Source organism: Lipotes vexillifer, unplaced genomic scaffold (genome assembly GCF_000442215.2).
Source record: "Lipotes vexillifer unplaced genomic scaffold, Lipotes_vexillifer_v1.1 scaffold727, whole genome shotgun sequence".
Taxonomy (NCBI): Eukaryota; Metazoa; Chordata; class Mammalia; order Artiodactyla; family Lipotidae; genus Lipotes; species Lipotes vexillifer.
Genome location: NW_006771347.1, coordinates 423091 through 437856, shown reverse-complemented (window position 1 = coordinate 437856; position 14766 = coordinate 423091). Strand labels below are relative to the sequence as shown.

General features: G+C 38.9%; 1 protein-coding gene across 1 annotated transcript in view; it reads left to right on the top strand.

The window, feature by feature from the left end:
- The window catches only part of MED12L (mediator complex subunit 12L), a 335022-nt gene that overhangs the window by 252592 nt on the left and 67664 nt on the right, over positions 1 to 14766 (top strand). Inside the window, exons 15-19 of the mRNA XM_007446642.1 lie at positions 3215 to 3362; positions 7620 to 7738; positions 8422 to 8565; positions 9434 to 9597; positions 13617 to 13748. Coding sequence (XP_007446704.1) covers positions 3215 to 3362; positions 7620 to 7738; positions 8422 to 8565; positions 9434 to 9597; positions 13617 to 13748 — 707 coding nt within the window. The remainder of the gene's footprint in view (positions 1 to 3214; positions 3363 to 7619; positions 7739 to 8421; positions 8566 to 9433; positions 9598 to 13616; positions 13749 to 14766) is intronic.

Genomic DNA, 14766 nt, shown 5'->3' with positions numbered 1-14766 from the left:
GCATCGGCAGGCGGACTCCCAACCACTGCGCCACCAGGGAAGCCCCATTGTGATTTCTTAACTCTGTTCAACACTGTTGATGACCCCTGTTGCTAACTGCCCCTTCCCTCGCTTTTGTGACCTTGACTTGTCCGATTATTTATTAACTGTGGAGAGTGTGTGTCCATCATCTGATGGTTTATTTACCCCCTTCACTATTGCAGCTGTTTTCCCTCCCAACCCCTGCCCAAAGAGAACATGGGGGTTTTGAATCCCTTCCAGTTACATAGTGCTCTTATCCGTAAGCTGTCACTTCTGCATTGGACCTGCCGTCAAACCACCTACTAGACATTTGTAATACATTTCCACCTACCCCTTGAATTCCTCTCACCTAATGGTGAATTCATGAGCTCCCTGCCCTTATAACCTACTCCTTCCCCCTCCCCGCCCGGACCCCAACAAATTTTATCTAGTGAGTCCGTCTTGAAATCCGGTGAGATGCACATTCACTCAGATGCCCGATCCTTTCCTAACTTCCTCAGATACCTCTTGATTTTGCTTCTTATTTTTTATTCCCACCACTAAGACCTAGTTTACACCCTACAGACATTTTTGGTCTAAACTTCTCTCTGCCTTTCATTTTTCCTCTTCAGTTTTTTTAAGCACTTAGTTATCAGGTTAAGTTTCCTACTAAACTAGTTTTTTTTTTTTTTTTTTTTTTCTTCCTCCCTGCCCTATTCTTTTAGTCACATGTTTCTTCATTAATCCACATATTTATTCATTATTTCATGCATTCAACAAATATTAAGTGCCTAGTCAGTGCCATTAAGGAAAATATAAATGTGAATGGTCTAGTGAGGAAGACAGACATTAAACAGATACCTAGAAAATAGGTGAATTACACAGCGATAAATGCTCCAAAGTCGCCTCCCCGCACACCTCCCTCTGCAGTGAGGGCTTTCGCTAAAGGGAGTTGACAGAGGGAGGGACCTGACGCTGTCATCATGCATAGCATTTCCACACGTGCACTTGAGGCTGTTCAGAGTATTTCAGGTGGTGGGAGGAGACCAGCAAAGGAAGGAAGTGCCCGGCACCTTTGGGAAATGTTGAGCAATGCAGCGCAGCGTGGCTGTGGGGTGCCTGCAGGGGAGGCGTGGAGGTGCGGTAATATCAACGGACAGCAGGAGGTGCTGTGTCCGATATGCCACTAAGCATTTTACAGACAGATCCCCACTCTCACCAAAAGGTATGTAGTGTTAACCATTTTTCAGAGGAAGAATCTGAGGCTCAAAAAGGCTCATTATCTTGGACCATGGCGTACCCTGAGCTCGGGCTGTTATTGGGCCAATATGGAGCCATAGCACCCCGTGTTCATAGAACACATGGATCTTTCCAGGATACCTTCCCTCACCATCCCTGTATGGGGTTCGAGCTCTGCAGGTGCTATCTCTATGATACTGAATCTGTACTCCGTAAATCAGGGAACATTCATCCTTGCATTTTCTCAGAGTTCTTAGTACTTTGCCTTGCTGTAGGTAGGTACTCTATAAACAGCTGTTGCTAACATCTTTCCATCACCCCTCACACAACAGGTTTACATTAGAACCATTTGACAGGTGCCTTAACTGAAAACAATCACCAGGGCACATGACTGCCATCTGAGTTTTGTGCAGTTTCCTCATGGCCCTTCTGTCCCCTTTATAGGGCTTGCTTATATGTACACACCCCACCAGGAAGTATATCAGTAATGCTGTGTAACGACAACAAAAATTGGAGATTGACAAAGTAGCTCAGGTCACTGAGATATAGCAATCACTACCTATGTCCACTTTATCCTGTGGTTAGGTCTGCCTTTTGAAACTTCAGAGGAGATTTTGAAACTCAAGGTATTAAATAACAGCTTCTAGAAAAGACTTACTCGGTTTGAACAACCTGAAATATTAATTATTGGGGGACTTGGTAGCAAGATAGATTGGCAGAGTATGCAAATGTATATTTCTGATAGAATGTTATAAAAAAAAAAAAGGAACCAGTGCAAGAAGTGGTGCCTTGAATGCAGGCAGGTGAGAGAAAGACAGAATGACAAAAAGAGACTGAGAGAACAGTGACAGAAACTGAGAAGAAACAGGCTCTTACTTCAAGGCTAAAGAAGCAAAATGCTACTTTGTGCAGAGTACACACGTGGCGTGCTCCAAATTGAACATTGTCGTTCTCCAGGTCACAAGGACTTTGCTCTTTTTTGCAGCCGTTACTAATTTATGTGCACACAGTGCAGTTTGTTATCCCCTGGGACAAAACTGTCCTCACGTGAGCTCCTTAGGGATAGATACTGTTAGGGAGAGTAAGTACCTCGCATGGGCAGACATGTACAAATGGTAAGAAAAGGAGATGAACTGAAACATAGAGCTAGGAATTTCACTAAGAAAGTGGAAGAGTATAGGATCCGAGAGAGAAATTTAGATAGAAAAATTCAAAACCAGGCATAAGAGAGGACACATCCTGGACTATTTAACTCTGGCTAAAGAATGTGTTTAGCGGTGTGTATGTTTTTGTGATGCTGTGACTAAGTAATTTCCTCTCCCATGTGGGAAAAATAGTGCTTGAATTCACTGTGTCTGTGGGGCAGGTGTGGGGAGGTGGTCCAGAAGAGGAAGGTAGTGTCAGAACGTGTTTGCATTTCCAGCTATTTTCCTCACACCTAATGAGACCCATGCTGTCTGTCGTTTTCCGTGTGGAAAGAAATATACATGTGTCTTACACAGTCATATTGGAAGTAAATGGAACTTTTTTTTTTCAATAAAAGTACTTGAGGATCCTCTTTTTTTCTAAATACAAAATGTTTAATGATGTTTAATGTATGCAGAAGACTGAGCTTGCCAAGAAATAACATTTTCCATAAGGAAAAATTTTAACTAGATAGTATATAATAGGATGTGAAATTAATACCATGTTAAATTTTAAACAATCAAGAGTCAAAACTTACTCTGTAAGGTACGCCCACATCAACTGCTTCTATTAAGACTTCAGGTCAGTTGACACTTTTTTTTTTTTTTACTTTAGCAAGTTCCAAACTGGAAAAACAAGGGTGCTGCCAGTGGAGGTTGAGGTGAACTGAAAGGTGGGCGGGATGCCACCACCGCACGAGCCAGCATGGAGATGCTGTGGTCAGCGCATGTCATGTCCATGAACCCCATCCTTTAAACAGGGGTCTCAGAATGCATTTTCTGTTTTTCAGGATGAATCTTCAAGTCATGAGTATAACCAGCGCACAATCCTTCTCTATGGAGTGGGCAAAGAGCGTGAAGAAGCCAGGCATCAGTTGAAGAAAATTACCAAAGATATTTTGAAAATCCTAAATAAGAAGAGCACCACAGAGACCGGGGGTAAAGAGCCCTCATGCGCTTGCCCCCATTGTGCTGTCGTTTGTCTTCCCCTCAGCACGGTCTTTATCGAAGTCGCACATGGCACTGTCAGCACAGGGTTTCCTCCCCCGAATGACTGTCACATTGAAATATGAATAAGCACATTGAAATGTTAAGGCCTTGGTCCCATTTATAGTAATGCTTGCATGAACATAGCACCCTCTCTAGATTGATAGAGGTGATTTCATTTGCTCCTCTTTTTTTTTCGTATTTCCCAAATTTTCCACAGTAGTCATACGTAAAGTATTGAGGAAGGAGTTGGAAAACCCTTAGGCTGGAAGAGGTCCATTCCCGCAGTTGCATCCTTTTTCAAGCTTATAGCTGGCTCTGGGTACTCATATTTACATGATAGTTAAAAATCAGGACATAGTAGTGGCTGATCGTTTCTTACATTATTCAGAAGAATAATTGCAGTAGGTAGTGGAGGCTACCCACGTCTCCAAACGATTTCAAGTAAAACGGAAACTGGGTCTTTACTCCACAATGCCTCTACTTGGGATGCTGTGTCACCAAGCTTTTTACGAAGCTCTTACAGTGAAGTTATTATGCCTTTGTATTACGTCACCATATAACATAATTGGAACTTTGTAATTATCCACTTCACATGTGCCTAATTACTCTTCAGAGTTCGTTTATTTTATTAGACAGTCATATGATTTAAAGTGTGCTGTCATTATGTATACTCCACTACCACCACTGGTATTTGTCTCTCTGTTACTTAAATAATATGAGGGGGAAAAAAAGTTTGGATCTTCCCTGTGCGAACAGCACGCTTCCTACACATGGCATAAACCACCTCTAGAAACCCTGCTTTCTTGTTCAGTACAAAATAAATACTGTTTTACGAACCTCTCCACAGGGGATCCAGTCTTTAGGACTTTAACTGGATGAATTACTAGAGCTTGCCCACACTAGATCTTTCCCACAGAAAAGGACAGATATAACTATTGCAAATATCTCTCTTTCCTCTCCATCAGTAAGGGTGCAGATGCAGAAACAAGGTACGGGGGCAGGGAGAAGTGTTTTTAGTCTGAATGTGTGTTTTGGGTGTCTGACGTCTTAGAACAGTGGGAAGGCTACCTTCGTGTTATTTGCATCACATTCCCTAACTCACTTCTGTGGCCTCTTAAAGAGTTAGTGCTACACAGGCGCCATGAGGTTGTGGAAGGGAAATGAAACACTGTTGTCATTATTGAGATTGGGGAGGGGTGAAGAACTGCTCTAAAAAAACTGTTGATCTGTTGTTTTGCTGTTTTCTCTGTTAGAGAAAAGAGGAAATGGGCTGAATCCGAAAGCCCTGCAGCTAGCTAGCAAAGTATATTTGAAGCTACTTTTTGTATATTTGGGAATGGGATGGACACTGTGTCCTTTAGAAGGTCCAGTAATATGGGCTTTTACCTAAATTACTTTTAGAGAGTCTTTTCAGGTCCTGTGGAATGTTTGGTTTGGGGACGCTGAGAGGGGTGGGAAGGGGAAGGAAGCAACACGGTATCCTTTTCTGCTGAGTCTACTTCCTTCCTTTATATAAAGTTTTTTAAAATGCTAGACTATTGTCTGTCCTATCTTTGTACCAGTCTCTCAAATAGGCAGTTCTTGCTTGTGAACTCACCAGGAGAAAATCATTGTTGTTCCACGCTAATTTTTGAGATATCCGATACAGTACTAGATGCACCCCTGAGGTCTAGAGGGTCATCTTCAGTGGGGATTTTTGTCTTGCCCACATTTTAGATAAGACTCCTCAACCAGAAATATGTTTGTTAATTTGGGATGTAGTGAGCTGCCTTCTGATAAAGAGGCTGGTGAGGCAGGAGAACAGAAGTTGTCTTAGCATGTATTTGATTTCTGGCTACACATAAAGACGAGATTTTGAGGAACTCATTAGGAGTGCTCTCAGATCAACCAGACCTTGCCTGGGGGCGGGGGGAGATTTATAATCTAAAGCTGAAATGACATTTCCAGTTGAACATGTTCAAATCTCATTTTACATTTACATTAACTAGTCACCTTTGGGTGTAAAATTTCAAAACATTAATGAAGTTTTACCATACCAATAAAAGTCAGAACTTCCAGGATTAGAGATTTAAAAAAAAAAAAAGAAAGAAAGAAAAGGAAAATCAAAATTAAGCAACAAGAGAGCAATAATATATATTATGAAAGCAAATTAACATAAAACAGATGAAAATCTATGAATTGTGACTCTACTGTTATCTATGTAAATGTCATTAAAATATTCCTTTGAGAACCACCACTAATTTCTTAAATTTTTCTCTCAAAGTGAATGTAAATTGCCAAGAGTCAATTGTGTCTTTTTTTATAAGAGGTCTTGAGAAGTTAGCTATGTGTAAGTAAACAGAGCCTACTAATATAGACAAACCAAAACAAGAGGTATTTGTGAGTTCTCGGTGCTGGGTCCACGTCCTCCAGTCTGTTACTTTTCTTGGTAACAGACTTGGTTTTGGTCCCAGGAAGGACTGAATAAATATATTAACTTCACTTCCAAAGCTCATGGTACCCAAGACTATTGGTGTAAGTTTTCAGCCTTGGACTAATGATGTTAGTAAATGAAAAATTCAAAACTTGGATATTTTACACATGCTCATGACATGCAAACAGCTGTATTGAAGGCAGAATGCCACTTGTACCTTTGAGAATAGATGTTGAAAAACAAGTAGGTTTCATGAACTCCTTTCTTATTATTTGCGTTACATTTGGTGATATTTGACAAAAGTGGCACACAATCTTGTACCTTATGTTACTCAGCACCTTTTAATTCTAAGTTTGTTTGTTTTAGGAAACAACAGCCTGGGTTTTTTGCTTTTCTTTTGCCTATCTATAAACCACAATTGCTTATTGTTGAAAGAGAAGTCTCCTTTCTTGTTATTTTCTAAATCCATTACGTTTGCCATTAGCAGAGCCTTTTGAGTTTAGTGAAATCCTTCTTGAATCTTTAATAGAAAAATCAGTAAAGTGAACTCTGTTCCCCAAATTAAACTTTCCCAAATAAGATGATGTGAGTAAGAGGGCTTTTTTCTCGGTAGCCTTTGACTGCTTAGAATCATAGTGTTGGAAATGATCTTTCGTGGAGATCGTATAATCCAACATTTCCTTTTTGTTTTTAGATTTGTGTTTGTACATACATATATTAAAAATATTTTAAAATAGGACCTAATTATTTCTGGATCTTATCCTTAGAGCTGTTAAGAGCAAGAGTCCCTCTGGAATAAACAATGTTTATAGTATTTCTTATTGATATTTTCTTCAAACTTCTTTATGCTAAGTTGATAAAGGTAGCACTTTTCCATTAAGGTGGAGAGATTTAATTCCTTTTCTACCCCTAAAAAAGTTAGGAATTGTGTAAATTTCCTTTTTTACATACTAAACTGTTTGGGAATCTCCTAAGAAAATGCCAGTGAAGTTTTTCCTATTATATCAACGTGAGCCTCGGTGATTTTTTTTCCCCCATTCATTATTGATATCGTATTTTAAAAGTCAGTGGGTAAGAAACGTTTATAGAGGGACTTCTCATTAATAGCCAAAAGTTTAGGTATAGTACATAAATGGGAATTGTTTTTTGGGCTTTTTTGTAATTTTATTTATGTATGTACATATGTATGTATGTATGGCTGCGTTGGGTCTTCGTTGCTGTGCGTGGGCTTTCTCTAGTTGCGCCGAGTGGGGCTACTCTTTGAGCTCAGTAGTTGTGGTGCACGGGCTTAGTTGCTCCGTGGCATGTGGGATCTTCCTGGACCAGGGATCGAACCTGCGTCCCCTGCATTGGCAGGCGGATTCTTAACCACTGCGCCAGCAGGGAAGTCCCGAGAATTGTTAATTTTTAGAAAAAAAAAATAAAATTACCTCAACAGTGTGAATCAATCTCAGAAGCATAATTTTGAGTGAAAGATGCCAGATGTAAAAAGTACGTATCATATGATTCCATTTGTATAAAGTTCCAAAGTGAGCAATACTAATCCAAGCCATTAGAGGTCAGGATCTTGGTTCTCTGAGGAGGGAGAAGTGACTGGAGGGAACCTGAGGGGGCTTCTGGAGTTTTGGTACGTGATTTTGTGATTTGAGTTTCATTACGTAAATTTATTTTGTAGAAATTCAGTAAGTTTGTACAATTTTCCATTCGTATGTTATACTTCAATAAAAAGTATCCATTAAAGTCAAGAGCTTCAATTAAATGGAAAATAATGTACCTACTGTGTGTTTATTTAGTTGGAGATGAAGGACAGAAAGCCAGGAAGAGCAAACAGGAGGCATTTCCAACACTGGAGACTGTGTTCACAAAACTTCAACTCCTTTCATATTTTGATCAACATCAAGTGACATCTCAGGTAGCCATTAAAGCTGTTTTATTACGCATTTGGGATATTTCCTTAAAAATCTTTTTCATGCAATATATGTTTTTGGCTTTACTTGTTTTATAAATACATTTTTTAAACATATTTGGAAGCGTCTTAAACTATCAAGCAGTTCAGTTTTAAGTGTCAGGTTGCCTTCCTCAGAGGAATTAATTTTTATCATGGAAATATTTTTACCGTATGATAATAATCAACACTATATAAAATAATCTATCATGCAGTACTTATATTATTACATTTTAGTCCTGCATTGCTATCGATAAGGGAGAAATCTGTTGATGACTGAAGAAAAATTACTATGCCATTGAGAAGAAACCAAATCTATTTTCTTTTACAAATCCATTGATAGTCAAGTAGATGTCATCTGGAAATTAATTTAGCATTTATTGTTGTTCTACCTTTAGGGGAGTTGGGTGTAGATCTGAATGACAACTCAGCTTATTTATTTCTTCAAATTATAGTTGTTTTAAGGATATTATTGCATGTGTACATGGTTTTGTTTTCTGTAGAAGTATGTTTCAACTTCTAAGTAGAATCACGTATAAATTCACGTTTCTTACCTAAAAAATGGAAGTAATTTAATAAATAAAAGTTATTTGGACTGTTGGTCTTATGATTAGTCACTTTTTTTTTTTTTTTTTTTTTTTTTTGCACAGATCTCTAACAATGTGCTGGAACAAATCACAAGCTTTGCATCAGGAACATCGTACCATCTCCCATTGGCTCACCATATTCAGCTCATCTTTGATCTCATGGAGCCAGCACTGAATATCAATGGCCTCATTGACTTTGCAATACAGGTGTCAAAGGGATCCTGCTTCTCTCTTGTTTCACAAGGCAAACCTACTAGGCAGTGTACAGTTTAAAATGAGCCACCCAGTGCATTTTTGAATAGTTGAAACATTCTGAGTCAACAGTATTCAACTAGCATTTTCAACCAGCATTTTAATTGCATCTGTGTTCATAATTTTCAACTAAGTTATTATAATTTGTGCTAAAATATAGTAATAGTCACTTTAAAACGTGAGAGCTTTGAGGGTATTTCTTGTTTGTCTTTTGTTTTTTGCTTAGGGAAAGGTGAAAGTTTGTTTGCTATTTATAGTAGAGTATATTTTAGGGAAGAGCAAAAAATATGAAACATTATTAATTTGTTCCACTATTTTTCTTATACACATACTTGAGTTCATTTGTTACGTCACTAGTGAGTAGACATAAAACTTGGTTTCTTTTACTTATTCTATTGGAGGTGTTAGCTTTGTTAATAATAAGAAAATGCTGATAAATAACTTCCATTTATTGAAAAGGAGGGGAAAGTGGAAAAAAAGTCAGAGGTGGGGATGTTCTTCTCTGAAATTATCCAATCCAGAACTTTGGACCACCATAAAATTTTGATAACTGTTTCAGTATTGGTTACCTGTCGATTGCATGCACCATGATGCCCAGACAGAAGGAAAACTCTATAATTTGATAAAGTATTAAAAATAAAAACCAGTTAATTCACTGGGGTGCTGAGACTGTGGTTGTATATGTGCATGTTCCTGGGGCAGAACAAGGAAGGAGATCAAGTAGTTTTAGAATGACTCAATATATCCGTGGTTTGTAAAAATAAACGTCCTTCCTATTTGTTTTGGCAGCTACATTTTTCTTCGATCTTTTCTCCCATTGTAGCTCCTGAATGAACTGAGTGTTGTGGAAGCCGAACTGCTCCTGAAATCCTCCAGCCTGGCAGGAAGTTACACAACGGGACTGTGTGTCTGCATTGTGGCCGTTCTCAGGCGATACCACAGTTGTCTGATCCTGAATCCCGATCAGACGGCCCAGGTGTTTGAAGGGTTGGTATACCCTAGAATGTGTAATTTGTGATGAAATATGATAGTGGTTTGAAGACAGAAATAGTACTGTTTGTTTCATAGAAAGGTATAACACAGTTAAGGAATGCTTGTGCCAGGAAGCGTTTATCGGAAAGGAGATAAAAGCATGAAAAGTCCGCCTGCCTGCCTGGCTACTTTGCTCCCCCTAGTTGCTGTCATTTCTGCTACCCAGCATCCTGGCTTATTACGGATGGTGAATAAGTGACTGCTTCTTTGCTCATGTAATTTCAGTTTCTATTTGGAGAACCCAACGCCAAATAAGCTTTGCACGTACATCATCTTATAGATTTACCTTTTCAATTTTATTTCTTTTATAAATTAAAGGAAATTTTTGACAAGGGTTAATCTAGAATAAATGACTTTTTTGATTCTTAGTCTTTTTCCGGTTTGTGTGAATTGTAGGCTAAGGTTTTCTCTACTACTGTTAGGGAAGTTGGGCGAAGTAATTACATCACCCCCATGAAATGAGGCCAGGGCTACTGGGACCAGAGAAGTATAATGAGCTGTCAGAAAACCTATTCTGAGCTCCTTTTCGTCCACTGCAGACTCCTTTCTCCAGAGCTTTACATACTTAAAAGAAAGGCAACCCTCCTGGGCTCAAAAGAAACATGGGGTTCACAGTGCCTTTTTTTGGTAACCTAGCACATGTAATCAACACGTACTCTATTCTAGAGTGTCATCCATTTAACAGCAGCTTTTTAGGAGAAGAGGAAAAGCTGCCACGTTAATTCTACACACATAGATTTATTTTTTTTTAATTTGGATATTTTTTTTATAATATTCTTAATGGTCTCAAAGATGTTTCTGTAATAAACATGTAAATCAATAACCATAACCAAATTAAATCCAATTATTGTTACATTCAGTTTGTAAAAGAGGCTGTCTCTTAATTCTATGTGCTTTTCTTTAACTGCATTTCCTAAGATGAAACATTTTTACTTTGTAATCTTGGGGGAGAAATACATTCTTCTTTTTTTTATTAAAAAAAATTTTTTTTAACATCTTTATTGGAGTATAATTGCTTTACAATGTTGAGTTAGTTTCTGCTGTATAACAAAGTGAGTCAGCTATACGTATACATGTATCCCCATATCCCCTCCCTCTTGCGTCTCCCTCTCACCCTCCCTATCGCACCCCTCTAGGTGGTCACACAGCACCGAGCTGATCTCCCAGTGTGATGCAGCTGCTTCCCACTAGCTATCTATTTTACATTTGGTAGTGTATATATGTCCACGCCACTCTCTCACTTTGTCCCAGCTTACCCTTCCCCCTCCCTGTGTCCTCTAGTCCATTCTCTACGTCTGCGTCTTTATTCCTGTCCTGCCCCTAGGTTCGTCAGAACCATTTTTTTTTTTTTTTTTTTAGATTCCATCTATATGTGCTAGCATACGGTATTTGTTTTTCTCTTTCTGACTTACTTCACTCTGTATAACACACTCTAGGTCCATCCACCTCACTACAAATAACTCAGTTTTGTTTCTTTTTATGGCTGAGTAATATTCCATTGTGTTTATGTGCCACATCTTCTTTATCCATTCATCTGTCGATGGACACTTAGTTTGCTTCCATCTCCGGGCTATTGTAAATAGAGCTGCAATGAACATTGTGGTGCATGACTCTTTTTGAATTATGGTTTTCTCAGGGTACATGCCCAGTAGTGGGGTTGCTGGGCCATAGAGAAATACATTCTTGACTTCAGCTTTTAGCCTTAAGTAGCACTTATGCCCTTAAACTTTTGCTAACATTGAGCTTGATTTAAGTTTATTATTTCTATGCCTCTTCTCTATTTACACCCTTCCTCACCTAACAAATATTATCTTATCACTTGAAGGCACCTCATTTAATATTTTCCTAATCTTTCCTTCTACCTTGTCTCTCCTATTCTTGGTTCTTTCTTCAATTTTTTTCTCTGACATCAGAAGTTAGCAGACTTCTTTCTGTATCGAGCCAGATAGTAAATATTTTAGCTTTTGTGGACCATAAGCTTTCTCTTCATATGAGAGCATAGCCACAGACTTAGCCACACACTTAGATTATTACTAAGTGACATCTGAAACATCCCTGACATTTTTAAATGTAAGGAAATGACCATCTTAGAATCCAGGAAATATAGAACTGTTTTATAGCCCTCCACTGCCCTGTAGGGTTGAATGATTAGTACCATTTTATAAGTCAAGAAATGGAAACCCGGGCCTGTTAAGTGGAGTGGAAGGTGAAGTGATGTACCCAACATCAGATAGCTAATAAATCTCCCAGATTGCTAAAAGTCTTTCTAACTAGGAGCTCATTCATGCTGTTTGATTTGTACCATACTTTTTAAAACTGTGTATGGAACCATCTCTAGTTGGTCACGAAATGAATATAATAGGTTTTCACAAGTATTTTTTTGTTTTTGTTTGTTATTTTAGAATTTATTTCATTATCATTTATTTTGACATTTTAAATTTGTGTTCTAGTAAATGTTCATAAAATCATATTTGGTATTCAGTTTATTATATTTGTTCTCTATCATGTACAGTAAGGATAAGTATTTTCCCCAAAACTATTATTTGGGGTTTTTTTCTTTTTCTTTTTCTTTCTTTTTGCACTTACATGAATAAACATTTTGGATCTCAACGTAAAATGTTTTTCTTACCTCGAGTAAGTGAAAAAATTATTGAGGAAACAAACACCCAGTATTTACTGCGATACAGTAAATGCCTAGCAAACTTTCAATAAATGTTTGTTTAATCACAAAATAATTCTTTGCTTTTCAGGGTATACCTGGAATTTTTTGGTTTATATAGGTAACAACTGATTGAGTCATCAACTTTTCTCCTTAACTGGGGGACAGTTTTGCTATAATTGACAGCCTTTATCAGTTGCCTGCATCTGCTGATGTCAGTTCACAGGCCTTGGGATGCTACATGGCTGTCTCTTTGCATAGTTTCCTAGGTCCCATCTCTGATGTTTGTGACTCCAGTGTCCTCCTCAGCCTTGACATGCTAGGCTCCCTCCCGTCCCCTAAACAGTGGAGAGGGCTCCAGACTGGGGTTCTGGAGACCTAAGTTCTCCTTTTGGATCTGCTGTGAAGTCGCTCTCTGCCTTGTGGGCAAAGATACATCAGCTTTCTGAGGCTCAGAGCCCTCTTTGTGAAATGAGGAAGGTGAATCAGATGATTTCTAAAGCCCTTTTCCGCTTTAATAATCTGAGTCGTCTGTGACACCGTTGTAGTAGTACCGAACCCTGTAACCAGAATGCAAGATGACAGTGGAATCAGACTCACAGATAGGTGGATGGACCACTAGTGTTTACTTCTGTGTGGTATGAACTTTCGTTCTGTGTGAATTGTGGCCCAAAAGGCCATCTTTCTGATCTGGGGAACTGGAGTAGTAGTGGTACTTCTGAACCACAAGTCTTATGGAGAATGTCACTAAAAAAAAAGGGGTCTTAAATTCTTATTAAGATAAACTAAAATAAATTTGTTTCTAGTTTGGAAGAACAAGGAGAATGTGACCTCCAGCCATGAATTCTTCAAGTTCATGCCAGAACCAGCTCATGGTCTTGAAAACAGATTTCCCAGACTTACTGATATGAAGAAATTGCCCTTTTACATAGTGGACATGGGGCCCTTGGCAAAGTTCCAGAATTTGTCAGTCTTCTCACTGATGAGGGATTCTCTCCTACAACTTTTGTGTCCTAGTCACAGCAGCTTTATTGGTGGATTCCTCCCTACGTATCTTCTGTACGGAGGAATTTCTTTCATTTCTTAATGTTAATGGCATTTCTGAAGTTTTAAAGAAATATTTAGTGTTTCAATATCATAGCAGAAAACTGATACTTTATGCAGTTATTTACTTGGTATAATGGTTACTGTTAACAACCTGGTATCTTTTTTTCTTACTTGAGTATTACATGGACACATTCTCACTCTAAAAGATCCAAGCGCTAACACGTATATTAGCCAAGTGTCTCATTTCTTCATATATTTTTCTCCTCAGGTTGTGTGGTGTGGTAAAGCATGTGGTGAACCCCTCAGAATGTTCTTCCCCAGAAAGATGCATCTTAGCCTACCTCTACGATCTCTATGTGTCATGTAGCCACCTCAGAAGTAAATTTGGAGACCTCTTCAGGTGGGTGGAAGAAAGTCAAAAGAATAGGAATAGGATTGTGCCTATATTTGTTTGTGTACCAAACTGTCATCCGTTTGAATAATGAAAGTTAATCCTAATTATATCTGCCAGAATGCGTACTGAATTATCTTTCACTGTAGCTCTAACCTCCTGTTCCAAATCACTATGCATGTTTGGCTCTGATTGCAGTTTTAATATAAGAGAAAACGTTCTGTATTTTGAAGTTGCGGTTACCTCTCTTGGAACATTGTCTCCCCACTGTTCGCATACCTACTTTCTCCCTGCGTTTGCTTCTCTGACTCCTTGAACTTCCTGCTTCACAGAGCATCTCTGACTCCCTGTCATTCTCTGCACCTTAGCACTTGTACCTGCGACAGGTAGACAGGTGCTGGAGACTCTGTACTTCCGTAATGGTGTTTGAGGAAATTTAGGTGATTAACTGTAAGTTGGGGGAGGGAAGGGGGCAGTAGTAACTGGCAGAATAAATTTGGAATCTGGAAGCAGGCAAGGAAAGAATAGTCAATTACAGTTTTCTTTGTTCTCTTGTATCTTGCATCCAGCTTGTTCGTAAATCCTATGAACTCTGCCTTCCAGGTACATCTAGAATCTGACCACCCTTCATTGCTTGGCAGCTACCACTGTGCTCCTCTCTTGGTTGGACCATCGTAGTGTCCTTCTAACTCGTTTCTCTGCTTGCACCCTTGACTCTCTTAAGTGTATTCTCAACATGTCTTCAGAAGTTATCCTTTTGAAACAAGAATAACTTGAAGTTTTCCAGTGGCTTCTCATATCTACTCAGAATAGAATTCAAAGTCCTTACCTAGCCTTTAGGATCTACTGGATCCAGTCCTGTCTTCCACCACTTTCTCTCTGTCCATTCTAATCACATGGACGTCTGTATTGGTCTCCCAACACTCTAAGCACACTCCCACCTTGGGGCCTTTGCACTTGCTGTCACCTCTCTTGTGATGCTCCCTCACACGGTTCGTTCAGGGCTCTATCTCCCTGACCACCGCAT